The 13,882-nt window shown below is 43.9% G+C and overlaps 1 protein-coding gene across 4 annotated transcripts in view; it reads left to right on the top strand.

Moving 5' to 3' along the window:
- ATP8A1 (ATPase phospholipid transporting 8A1) overlaps positions 1 to 13,882 on the top strand; it is a 197,281-nt gene that overhangs the window by 81,831 nt on the left and 101,568 nt on the right. For 2 of the 4 annotated variants that reach the window (XM_088450575.1, XM_088450576.1), the window contains exons 11-16: positions 4,459 to 4,570; positions 5,818 to 5,983; positions 9,387 to 9,514; positions 10,384 to 10,461; positions 10,708 to 10,796; positions 13,231 to 13,275. In XM_088450575.1, coding sequence (XP_088306701.1) covers positions 4,459 to 4,570; positions 5,818 to 5,983; positions 9,387 to 9,514; positions 10,384 to 10,461; positions 10,708 to 10,796; positions 13,231 to 13,275 — 618 coding nt within the window. The remainder of the gene's footprint in view (positions 1 to 4,458; positions 4,571 to 5,817; positions 5,984 to 9,386; positions 9,515 to 10,383; positions 10,462 to 10,707; positions 10,797 to 13,230; positions 13,276 to 13,882) is intronic. The other 2 variants (XM_088450578.1, XM_088450577.1) reach the window with 1 other exon arrangement.

The raw sequence follows: 13,882 nt of genomic DNA, 5'->3' as shown, positions 1-13,882 counted from the left end.
ATGTTTTTGTTTTTTAAATTGGGGATGATTTAAATAATTTTAATTGTCCATATCCTGTAATAACTTGATGTCACTTGTTTCCGTCTAGAGTTTGATCTCTCATCACACAGTAAGAATTAACTTTGTGTAATGGAAAGCACAAGACAGGAATCTGCAATACATGCCTTTGGTATAGAAACCTGACTAATAATAAACCATGTTATTTAGGTATTTGCAGTTTGAACTTTGCACTAGATTTATAGGGCACATAACAATAAGACTATCTGGTTGTAAACAAATGCTTAAAATAATATTGTGGACATTTGAGATGTCACTTACTCCCTCTGCTGGCCAGAGCTTGATATTTTGTTAGTGTTTTAATGTCTAAAGCTGGGTACACACTGCCAGATATATCGCCTGTTCCATTGAACGGGCGATAGATCTGTAGTGCATCGGCGGCTGTGTACAGATGATATGACTGTGAACGACTATGTTCACAGACCTATCTCATCTGTCCTGCAGCACAGCAGATGGTTGATATATCTTGCAGATATATTGTCATGTCTGGCTGTGTGTACGGACGACCCTCCGACCGACCGCACAGTTGTTGCAGGGTCCCGCAGATAGCTGACATCTCAACTGGGCGGGCCCAGTTAAATGCCCATCCAGTTGTGAGGTCAGCGAAGACACATCGGCCAAATGATTGGTAAGTGTATCTACACTTACCGATCGGTCGAATATCAGACAGGTGTGTGCCCAGCTTACACATTGTCCCCCAAATGCAAGTGTGTCGTCTTGACAGTTTGGTTGTTATTTTTTATGAATTTCCATCATCATCATGTTGGCTTCTGGAATGTCATACTTTTGATCGGGATGTAGTTAGCAAGCCGGCAGTCGATATGCCGACCGCTAGCTTCCCAACTGAGAAATCCCGACATGGGATTAATGATAGGCGTCTAAATACCGACGCCTATCATCAGCCCCATGCCAAAATCCTGACGCCCGGCATACCGACCTTAGGTAAGCCGGGCATCGGGAGAGCTTAGCCGCAAGGAAGGGGAGGGTTGGGATTAGGGACTCCCAGGGGGACTTATGGTTAGGCACCCCCCTGGGAGGGTTAGGTTTAGGCTAGGGGAAGAGGGGGGTTAGGGTCAGGCACAACCAGGGGGAGGTTGGGTTTAGGGTGCGGGGAGGGGGGTTAGGTTTAGGCACCCCTGGGGGGAGGTTAGGGTTAGGCACCCCTAAGGGAGAGTTAGGGTTAGAAGGGGGAGAGGGGTAGGGTTAGCCTACTTAGCTCCCCTGTCGGGATCTTCAGCTGCCGGCCTTCCGGCGTTGGTATTTCATCCGCCAGGCTTAGGTCCGGTGGTGATTCATACCGATTCCGTTTGATCTTCATGTTCGGTGAGCATTTCCAAAGTGTTATGCTGGAAGTGGAAACTGTACACAGTGTTAATAATATTAAGTGTAGTTTTGCAAGCTGTATCCATATAATTGTTCAATTTTGCCACAAAAAAATCTTAATTTGTGCCAGTTGTTTCCACAAATCAGTCAGAAAGGCCCAACTGGACCACTGTACAGTACCATACAAAAACCATAAACAAAACTGACACAGGATCGATTTAAATGTCATTAGGTAAACAAAGAAGATAATTACAGGTAGATCTGCTGCTGGCCAGCATGTTACAGCAGCCACCTACAAGGACAGAAAGAGAACTTAATGCTTAAGTAATGTAAGTGATAGGCATTCATACTGAATATAAAGTAAATCCGAACAATGGATGTCACGTGGACAGTAATGAGCAATACTGTACTTGGGTCAAACAACGTGGCAAGGTTATACCTGAAATAATGGTGTCCTCTATTCCACAGTGACTTTCTTCTTGCTCTTTATACAATACAGTATATAAAAGTTCATCTGCATCACCTCAGTAGCACATGAACCTGTGCTACAGGGCATAAATGTGTAATATAAAGAAATATACAATGCAGGGCTCTAGGATACAGTAATTTGTTAATTATGGACTATCATTCTAAGAGATTTGTATTTAAATTCACCAATAGATAAGAATAAAGTAATTATTTAAAGCAAAGGTTCCTGTGTGTGACGTGCTTTGACAGTATACATATCAGCATCAGTGTACCAGTTGCATGTTACTAGGCTGATCATGTCAGAAGAGTTCCGTTGTTGCAGTAGTATTGTCTTATAAAATGAAGAAATGGTGCAGTGAGATTTTAGGTATTTTTTTATTATAGCACTATGTTTTCATCATTTCTTTGAGTGTATTTTGTTACTATATTTTAAAATTGTTGTTAAAAAGACTCTGTCAGCAGATGTCTCAACACAAAAAACCTTAGGAATAAAGCTTTATTAAACTATTACTGTTACCTCTAATTACTTATTACACCCATTTTCCACCAAACAAATTACACGGGTTATTACTGGGCAACCCAGGCCGATGTCTGGTGTAAAAGGGTTGCGTTATCCGGAAATCCAACCCTAGTAGCTACCAGGGTCAAACCTGGGAAAGGACCCGGGTAACTTTGCAGTGTAAACTGTGCACCCTGGGTTATCCAACCCGGGTCACACTAAAAAAGCCGCTGATTGGCACTTCAGTGAGCAGTCATCACCCACTTTCTATGACCACCTCTGTGTGAGCCTGAAAAAAGGCCATTTCTAATGACATACACAAGTTTTACATGGCAGACCCGGGTTCAGTGTGAACGGGACCAACCTGGGAATAATCCTGGTCCAAGGTGCAATATAAAAGGGGTCTGACCCGGCTATGACATGGATTGGAACAGTGTTCGAAAACGGCGTTTTGATGAAAAAGGGGTTTTAGTAACTTAGTGAACATGACCAATCAGCCATGGCAATCAGCTGACTGCTGTTATTAGTCCAACCTATTAGACTGGTGAAAGGTAATGTCTGTTTGCTATAGGTTAATAGGCATTGGTGCTATTTGGACCATGTTAAATTAGCCTTCATGTCTGTTTTGTATATTACCAATTCTGACAGCCATTATAAACCTGCAGCTAAGTATTTGCATGAAGATATAAAGACAGAGTGTAATTGAAAACAATTGTGAAAAAATTCAGGAATATGTTGGTGTTAATAGGAACCAAGATTTATGATATTTCTTTCTCTAGTACGGTTTAGAAAATGCAAGCAATTAATGGTGCCTATGAGCAATACCATCTCTTTCCTATTCAGCAGTCTTATATATTTGACCTGTTTTATATGTTCTTGAAACCTCCGCACTTTCAGGCTTTCAAAGTATGTCTATTTAGAAATTAATATGTAATTTCTTATTCCCGCTAAGCTGGATGAAAGGGTCGGGTAGTCACCCGGAGAAAATTTATTTGTTTGTTTTCAAAAGGGAAATTTAATGAAGGGATTACTCATGTTCCATTGTCAAAAGGTCAGGAGACTTCATTGCTCTCCGACGTAGATAGTCTAGATATGGATGATCAGCCATCCAAGCATCTATAAATAATGCATTGGCATTGTCTAATGAGACTAAACATAGCACGTCAGCAGGCGCTTGCGATATATAAGGGTTACTCCGCTGACATAGTAAGTAACCCCCCCACACGTTTTATTGGCACCTATTCTAGCGGTGCTGTGATGGTGAACATTTCTAAACAGGAGTCTCTGCCATTTGTCTCTACTATCCTGGGACATATTATCTAAAGTGCAACTTTGTGGATATCAAGCAATGGAAATTTCTGAGAGAGATATTACTCTTAATTATTCAGCATCATGGTATCTACAGTCATAGAGCCTGATTCAGAGATGTACTTTCAACCAACGATGAACGTACATCCCCGATTGTCAGGGATTCGTTCTGCGCATGTGCAGAACGGGTCCTGCGATCTCGCCCGCAGCCCCCCCCCCCCCCAAGCCCCAACATGACTAATATGCTGGGGCGGAGCGGGGTCGTGTCTGGTCACCGTTCCTGGAAACGGTGTCGTGACACCCTAGTTTTCCGGGAAGTACGAGGCCAGGGTCTGTGTCGATGGACGCAGATTCCTGGCCTCTTACCTGACCAGGACCTGGCCAGGCTGTGAGATGCTTCAAGCTCCTGCAGCCTGAGCAAAGGAGCAATCGGTGGCAAAGATGATCCCAGCCTGCGACGTCGGTCGCAGTGCTGGGATCACAAATGCAGCAAGGAGGTGTCTAACACCTTCTTCTGTCAGACACCTTCTTTGCACAGCCACTTGTGTGCGGCTCTGCAAATCCGTCCATCTCTGAATCGGGCTCATAGTGTTGCACAGTAACTATTTGTTTTTTAAGGTCACTTAATAAAAATTCAATTTCATTGGTAGAACCACAGTGATCCTAATTCTGACTGCTTGAATAATCGCTGAAGTGGAAATAAAGTAAAAAAAAAATCACCCTCCCCATTTACTCTGTGTGACAATGCTCCATAATGTGCATATAATGACCTTGTTTCTCTTGTCGATATCTGCTTCTTATAGTACTGTCCCGCTTGGTCCAGACCAGATTCTCCTGAGAGGAGCTCAGCTGAGGAACACTCAGTGGGTTCATGGAATAGTTGTCTACACAGGTCATGACACAAAGCTCATGCAGGTACAGTAGTAGATTGTGTCTTCATCATGTTCATATGGAACTCTAACTCTTTCTCGTTCATTCACTATCAGCTAGTGATCCTAATGGGGACAATATATGATATCTATCTTGTGCAGTTTGCTAATTCCTGGACATCCCACCTTATAAGTAAAACCAGGATAGGGATGACCTTGTGCGAAATTCAGTGCTATGATTGTCTCTGTCTGTTAACCCTTCATAATCCAAGTGAAATAAACCCATGAATTCCAGTATGTTACCAAATAAACTGTAAATTTCCCAAGAGTACAAAACAGAATTTGCTTAGTTGTGCTTGAAAATCTGATGTCCCTTGTGTAACTGACGCAATGAAAGGGTAAAAATTGGTCCATAATGCGTTATTCTTAAAAGGTCCCATAATGTATAGAGCAGTGGTTCTCAAACTCTGGGCCTGATTCAGAGCCGCTCGTTCACTCTGAGCAATGTTCGCACAACTGCGTATGGGTCGTAATGCGCATGCGCAAACCAGTCATTGCGGTCGGAAATCGTGCGCTCGCAAAACAGCGAGGGGCTGCTAATTTGATTGACAGAATGTACCGTTTGTGGATGGTAACAGGGGAAGGTGCTTGAAAACGGGGGAGTGGAGATCCGAACGCAGGCGTGCCTAACGGTAAAAAGGGCATTTAATGGGAGTGCATAATTAGTAAAGGAGCGTCATCGACCACGTCACTTGGTTGTCTTTTAGCCTGAACTGCTCGCAGTGATTCGGTAGGAAAAACCTACCACAAGCAATGCGAGCAGTTCAGATGCCTTTCGATGTACCCGATTAATCAAATAAATACCGGAGATGACGTGTGATGCGAACGGCAAAGGGGCGTCTTTACAAAATAGCGAGCGCATTTTTCGTTCGCTCGCTCAGACATAGAGGCGTCAACAAACCGCAATGAGCGAGCGCACAATTTAAATAGCCGGCCCCTTTTTTTGAACGACCGTCCGCAAATAGCGTCCGGGTCTGAATCAGGCCCTCTGTCCTCAGGAACCCACACAGGTCATGTTTTGCAGGTTACCCTTCAGGTGCACAGGTGTATTCATTACTCACTGACACATTTTACAAGATCCACAGATGGAGCTAATTATTTCACTTATGATTCTGTGATGTCACCTGGAAAACATGCACTGTTTGGGGTCCTGATGAGCGAGTTGAGAACCTGTGGTATAGATGAATGCACAAGTGCCCCTTACAGTAACAATTGTCTTTTCCATGTGCTAAGAACTCAACAAGACCTCCGCTGAAGCTGTCCAACGTGGAACGGATAACCAACATGCAGATCCTGCTTCTCTTCGGCACTCTCATCATCATCTCCTTAGTCTGCTCCATTGGATCTTCTATATGGAACTTACGGCATGAGCAGAAGGACTGGTATCTCAATCTGAATTGTAAGGAGCAGAGTCACATATATTGTAAAGGTTACAGTGTTTCGAAACAAATCCAATATTTTCTTTCTGACCAGACTAATTTATAGTGAGTTCATTGATATGGGCTGTAATTATGCAATTGCTTCCTTTTTAATTGCTGTATACTTGCTTATCCCTTAAGCGTCCGTAGTTGGATAAGCAATATAGCATCTGGAGCTCATATCCTATTATAAATAGGTTATAAATCCTCATCTTAGCTGTTTTGCATGCTTATTTTTTGGTCTAGTTTCTCATGCATCATCTGTGTATGTAACAGTGTCTGCAGTACCACCAAATACTGTCCTCGTTCAGAGGTCTCAAATCACGGCCACTGCATTGCTATGGCCAGGGTTCCTGTTCTCTGAATGACGTTGCATTAAAACCTCTTCTTGCATCTGCAGAATATTACAGCTGTTGCTAAATATTATAGATTATCTGTAACTCATATGCCATCAAAAGCTGTACAATCACTTACTAACATCAGTCAGTTTGCCATTTATTCTCTTCTCCACAATCACTTTAGCGCCTCCCAGATCTCTCATGTTAATCTTATTTAGTGGAATATTTCTTTCACAAGGAAATGATTCAGGGGTTTGGCTGAATCCTAGCATCACTGTGGAGCATAGCCATGTACTGAACGGACTGAAAATATGAGTTCGTATTCTGCACAGCGAGGATTACATATTATTGTGCTGCACATACTGTATTCATTCCTTTTGCTGTATTAAATATTGATATGTACTAAAACAGGATGGGTAAACAGGCACTTACAGTAGCCTCTATGGGGGTGATTCAGGGCCTGATTCAGAGCCGTTCGTAAGCGGGCGCTCGTTCGCTCCGAGCGATGTTCGCACATCTGCGCATGCGTATGGGTCGTAATGCGCATGCACCAACCAGTCATTGCGGTCGGAAATCAAGCGCTCGCAAAATAGCGAGTGCCTGCTAATTTGAGTGACAGGATGAGGCGTTTGTGGGTGGTAACAGGGGAAGGTGCTTGAAAACGGGGAGTGGAGATCCGAACGCAGGCGTGCCAAACGGTCAAAACTGGCGTTTTAAGGGTGTGCATAATTAACAAAGCAGCGTCATTGACCACGTCACTTGGTTGTTTCTTAGCCTGAACTGTTCGCATGATTGCGGTAGGAAAATCCAACCACAAGCACTGCGAGCAGTTCAGACGCCTTTCGATGTACTCGATTAATCAAATAAATAGCGGAGATGACGTATGATGCGAGCGGCCAGGGGGCGACTTTACAAAATAGCGAGCGCATGTTTCGTTCGCTCGCTCAGACATAGAGGCGTCGACAGACCGCAAAGAGCGAGCGCTCAATTTAAATAGCCGGCCCCTTTTTCTGAACGAGCAAGCGCAAATAGCGTCCGGCTCTGAATCAGGCCCTCAGTCCTCAGCGATGTCTCTGAAATGGTAGCGAAGGCTCTCTATCTTTGCTATTGTTTTCTCACACCTCTTAGAGGTGCTCATGAAAAGAGATAGCATGCGATAGTCAGTTGAATTTGGTTGTTTATGTTGCAGGTGTCTCATTTTTTATTTTAATTACATAGTTTTTTTTCTTACAAGGTATTATACTTATGTATAAAATTAAAAACAATTAGAATTTAAATAAAAAGTCTTCTGCAGTGTCTCGTTGCTAGAAATTTTGTTTGCACTTTGGGTAATTCCCAGAATTTCAATTGTGTTATCCCCATGTCTAGCACAGTGGTTTTAACAATCCCATAAAAAACAACTGTTTTTATATTTATTTCCTTTTTTTTAATTTATTTGAGTCTGTAATAGCATAAATAACATTGGCATGTATAAAGCCGGGTACGCAACTGACTTATTCAGCGGCGGGCTGACCGTCCCGCTGACCAAGAGACCTAGTTGGTACGCATACACACTTCCTTTTCGGCCCTCAGTATGTCTGACCAAACATCACAACTGGGCAAGAAGGTGATGTTATAGTCTCTGGTTCCAGCGGCCAGCATAACAGGTCGGTCGGTCGACCGTATAAACAGGCAGATGTGTATGACATGTCTATCAAATATATTGAAGCTGCTCTGCTGCACAGCCAACACAATAAACTTGTGAACAACATCGTTCACAGATACATTGTGTGTACACACAGCCAGATGCACTGAACAATATATCGTTCATGGACTGTATGAACAGTATATCGTGCAGTGTGTACCCAGCATTAGAAGAAGGTTGGTGATTACGACTTTCCTTAGCATGTTTCTACAGGCAGCAATTATTCATAATTCTGCACTATTTCCTCAGTGTTATGTGACTAGTGAGGTTACTGCAGTCACATGGCACATGATGTAGTGAGCAGGAGGCTTTGGAATGTCCCTCTGGGCTTTGATCGCACTATAAAATCCCTCCTCTGTCATCACATGACACCACTTTTTCAAACCATTTTCTATACCAAACCAATATACTTGTTACCAGTAGTTAAGTAATTCCTAAATGAATCCTGACTTTCGAAGATGAGTTCATAGTGGAACTTGGGTTTAAAAATTATTAATAACAACTGGTATAAATGACTATTTCAATGTAGGAGTACTATAATAAATGGTGGCAGCTTTTTGGTAATGAGCTGAAAAAGTTTGCAGCACAAGTGGTTCCTTGTAAAAAAATATGGCATAGAATGTAATTTAGGTCTGACCAGTAATAGGGGTTGGGTACATGATCCCAGCATTCACAATCCCGACGGTGACAATGCCGGCTCCGGAATCCTGACTGTCAACATCCCAATGCATGTTGTTGCGTATTCTATCCCTTACCCTAAGTCTCCCCCTCACAGTCCCCTCCCGCAGCCTGCCCTCACAGTCCCCTCCCGCAGCCTGACCCTCACAGTCCCCTCCCGCAGCCTGACCCTCACAGTCCCCTCCCGCAGCCTGACCCTCACAGTCCCCTCCCGCAGCCTGACCCTCACAGTCCCCTCCCGCAGCCTGACCCTCACAGTCCCCTCCCGCAGCCTGACCCTCACAGTCCCCTCCCGCAGCCTGACCCTCACAGTCCCCTCCCGCAGCCTGACCCTCACAGTCCCCTCCCGCAGCCTAAACCTCACAGTCCCCTCCCGCAGCCTAAACCTCACAGTCCCCTCCCGCAGCCTAAACCTCACAGTCCCCTCCCGCAGCCTAAACCTCACAGTCCCCTCCCGCAGCCTAAACCTCACCACCTAGCCTAATACTTACCGTCGGGATTCTGGAGCCGGTATTCTGACCGTCGGGATCCTGGGCACCGGGATGTTGACTAGGTTTCAAGAAGAATCTGAAACTAGTAAGCAGTCGCTGCATACCTGTAGAAACATTGCAGTGTACTGTATGGCAGATTGTTCTCTATGTGGATGTAATTGTAGCTATTGCTTTTCCTGTCATCACTGCACAGATGGTGGAGCTAACAACTTTGGACTGAATTTTTTAACGTTCATCATTCTCTTCAACAATCTCATACCCATCAGTTTGCTGGTGACTTTGGAAGTGGTGAAATTTATACAAGCATACTTCATAAACTGGGTAAGTGTGCCAGCGGTGTCTTCCCTTTCTCTGGTGGTGGTTTGTGTCACATTGGGTGCGTTGTAATTCTGCACATTCCCTTACCTGTAATTTAGTGTATTTTACTTTGTTAGCAATCACAGATGTATGATCCAGGTACAGCTATCAAGACAACGTGTCACTTTTGTTTTTCCATTGAACCTTTTGCACTATGTACAGTATCTGTACAATACACAATAACTGACAGAAATACCTGCTCTTGAAGTAATGCTGAGTACACACTGGCCGACATATTCGCCATTCAGTTGAATGGCCGATGTATTGTGTTTGCATTGGCTGTGTACAGACGATATGTCTGTGAATGATGTGCTGTGTATTCTTACTGCACAGGCCTCCGGGGAGGGGGGCACGACCCACCCGATCCCCCAGCCAGATGGCAGTGATGGTTGATCAGTGTGTATGAACAACCATCATCTGCAGATATATCTTTCAGGTGTGTACGCAGCTTAAATGAAGGAGGCCGTTCCTTGCTGGAGTCTGGGCAGTGCAAGATCATCTTATGCTTTCTCACAGGAGGTGAGAACTAAAGATCTCTGTTCTTGTAAATCACTATATTTTATTTGAATAATGACCGTCCAACATGGCCCCTTCTGTTTGGGTAAAAATGCCCATTTATGTCCAGTAATAGATTCAGCTGAGGTATCTGTAATAGTAACATAAGTGGGGAAAGGCACGATTTTCGTGGGCCAGGGCATTAGTTAGCTCCATCTTTGTCTGGGGGGAGGAGGGTGCATAAGAAAACAGATGTTTTGTCCTCTGTATGTTTCCACAGAGTTTACTATCACATATATAACTTATTACTCATCCACCACCCTTTTTCTACCCATCAGGATGTAGACATGCACTACGAACCAACAGACACCTCCGCCATTGCCAGGACATCTAACCTCAATGAGGAATTAGGACAGGTGAGTTTACAGTGAAGGCAAACCCCCTTTATGAGCTTGTTATCTCTGTGCATACCCATCACCAGTTAAATACTATACTGCATTTAATAAGAAGAAAAATATGTGGAAGCCTTGTATGAAAGATGGATTATTTTTTCGCCACGTGTATAGATGTGTAATCTAGATCACAGTTGTGTGGTGCTTGTAACTATTCAGGTTTTCAAGGACTGTCATTTAGTTTTGTAATGTATATTTCATATGCCTTAGGTAAAATACATATTTTCGGATAAAACTGGGACCCTGACCTGCAATGTTATGCAGTTTAAGAAGTGCAGTATAGCAGGAAATGCCTATGGGTGAGTACATATTATTCATATTGGTCACATGATAAAATGAGTGTCAGTTCCTTGAGCAGTTCAATATGTTCTAAGGGTTTGTTTTTATATTTTGCACACAGAGGGGGTCATTCAGACCCACTCGCGAGCGGCAGTACGCTCGCAAGTGGGTCGATGTTCCCCACTGCGCATGCGCACGACGGAGGGAGCTCCGTCGTGCGCATGCGCGAGACCCGGGAGCGACGGGCTTCCCATCGCTCCGGGTCTCGCACCAAAGGGGGCGTGCTGTCGATGTTGATTGACAGCATGCCCCCTTTGGTGGGCGTGCCGGGGACGTGCCTGCCAGACGCAGGCGTTCCCATGGGAACGCCTACCGTCTGAAGCCGGCCCCACTGACATCACTAGTGATGTCAGTGGGAGTGATTTTGGCTCTGATAGAGCCAAAATCACTCCAGGGCTTGTGGCAGCGAGACCCTACCGCAGGGTCTCCGTCGCAAGTCTCGCGACCATCTTTTTGGCCGCTCGCATATGCTGTGGGTGGTCACCCACAGCTATGCGAGCGGCCAGGAGGCCGCTCCATTTTCATGGAGGAGGGTCCTGATTCAGAGCGAGCGCTCTGGTCAGAGCGTCCGGCTCTGAATCAGGCCCAGAGATTGGATGGTAGGAAAAGAAAAAGCAGGGACAATGCTTTGCATAGAAATGGGTATCCCTCTCCTCTGAGGGCAGGAAATACATTGTACTCACTGAATAGCTGGCTCTTGCTTGTTGCGGCCTTAGGTTTTCAAGTCTGGTTACTCCCATTTTTCTGATCCTTTGTTCATGATGATTTAGCCACTTGGGACATGAAAGTCCTATTGCTGATTCAGTTTTCAGTTTGTCTGTTTCTATTTATTTCTTTATTATTTCATTTGATTAAACAGGGAAAACAGCTTCTAGTTCCACAAAAGTGCCAGCTCCTCCTTGCGGGCTCTATAAAACTACTGATTGGGGGTCTCCAATCAGTAGTTCTTATCACTCAGGATTTTATTTCTTTTTGCTATTGTAGCAGAGTATCTCTCGGCTGTCTTGGCAGTAAAGACAAAGTAAATGACATTTTATTTGTGCAGTGATACAAATTGATATTTTTCACCATGATAAGGCTAATGATGATAAATAGAGCCCTATGGCTTATATTTATTTTATATCCTCTCACAGTGATTTTAATTTTCCTGTGCCCATATGTACTTTTATATCCACTATACAGAATGATTTATACGGTATATCCATGTTAAACTGAGCAATAATAGATACTAATTTGAATATTAACAGATCTAGTAAATATGGTGTAAGTTCTGTGCACAGACCGTTTTACCTGTAACTAATGTTGTCTTCCATATAATTGTTGAGATTTATTCTGTAGACATACTGATGTACCAGGGATGTAATCAGCATCCTGACAGGCAGGATGCCGGCGGTCACAATACTGACAGTGGTATCCCGACTGCCAGAATCCTGACCGATTGTGGAGGTAAGTATTAGGGTCAGGGGAGGGTTAGGCACTAGGGGGAGGATTAGGGTTAGGCTGCGGGACAGAAAGGTTAGGGTTAGGCTGCGAGATAGGAGGGTTAGGGTTAGGCTGCGAGATAGGAGGGTTAGGCTGAGGCTGCGGGACAGGAGGGTTAGGGTTAGGCTGCGGGACAGGAGGGTTAGGGTTAGGCTGCGAGATAGGAGGGTTAGGCTGAGGCTGCGGGACAGGAGGGTTAGGGTTAGGCTGCGGGACAGGAGGGTTAGGGTTAGGCTGCGAGATAGGAGGGTTAGGCTGAGGCTGCGGGACAGGAGGGTTAGGCTGAGGCTGCGGGACAGGAGGGTTAGGCTGCAGGATGGGAGGGTTAGGGTAAGGGTTATAATACTTACAAAAATCTGTCTGTATTCTGACTGTTGGGATGCCGCTGTCGGTAGTCTGACCATCGGGATCCTGTACCCATCCCATGTACCAGTGTAATGGCACTGCAGATGGAATGTATACTGCAAATGACTTATACTTGGGGTCACTGAATAACATTTTACACATTTTATATCCACATTCATTGGTTTTTGTGATTGTCTTACATACTTAAAGTAAGTTGTTAATAAGCTGTGTATTTACCCAAGTTGCATCTTTCTCTAAGCCACGGTTTCTCAGCATTGTTTTCAGGCCCCTATAGCAGGTCGCGTTTTTGGGATTCCCTCCCGGGAGCACAAATGGATGTATTAGATTAATTAGACCATTGAGTAATCCACTTGTTCCTTGTCGGAGGTTTACAAAACTTCTATTGTTGTTGACATTTGAGGTCCGGCATTCATGCTGACATTTACAATACTGTACATAAGCTAGAACCGCAATTAGAACTCAAGTGATTTAGAAACCTGTCTGTGTGTTACTGCCACTCAGTCGTATTTCCTAGAACTCTGCTTTTCCTCTTTTCTTCATACGCAGTCACTGTCCAGAGCCAGAGGACAATAGATATTGTGAAGATAGTTGGTAAGCTGAGCCTGCAGCCCCTTGCATGCTGTGTATAGTGTCCCTGCTCTTGCTGAAGCATGCTGAATTAGCAATTAATGAGACCTTTAGTAGAAGCAAAGCTATTTACCATCATATCATATGCTAAAGCATTGTGATCACTTTAACAATGATACATTTTATTATACAAGTTTATAATACATGCTGATATTAGTTGCGCTATAAACAAATATTATTTTTTCTGTAATCACTTTTTAAATATTCATAAATCCATATTAAAATGTTTCTTAAATAAAAATGAGCACTTGAGCTTGCTGTGCAAGTAAACAATACATTAAAAAGGATCTTGTAGCATGTGTCCCTTGAGGCTCCTTCAGAATGTAATTATCCCCATGTCAACCACAGAGACTCTTGTGTATATGTGAAATATGTTTTGTTACAGCCTCCTTGCTTTCCACAGTAAGGCTGTATGAGAGACGTCTCCGTGAATACATACTGTAGTGCTAGGAATGCAGATGTCTGCAGTAAATAGCAAATACTAGCACTGTACTAAGGATGAAGACCTTTGGTACGGTGTCTACAGTGAAATATGCCTTTTATCACACAGAAAGGAGAACTCACCGTTTTG

Source organism: Taudactylus pleione, unplaced genomic scaffold (genome assembly GCF_031769625.1).
Source record: "Taudactylus pleione unplaced genomic scaffold, aTauple2 ptg000519l, whole genome shotgun sequence".
NCBI lineage: Eukaryota > Metazoa > Chordata > Amphibia > Anura > Myobatrachidae > Taudactylus > Taudactylus pleione.
The sequence above is the reverse complement of the archived record's forward strand: the minus strand, read 5'-3'. Positions and strand labels throughout refer to the sequence as shown.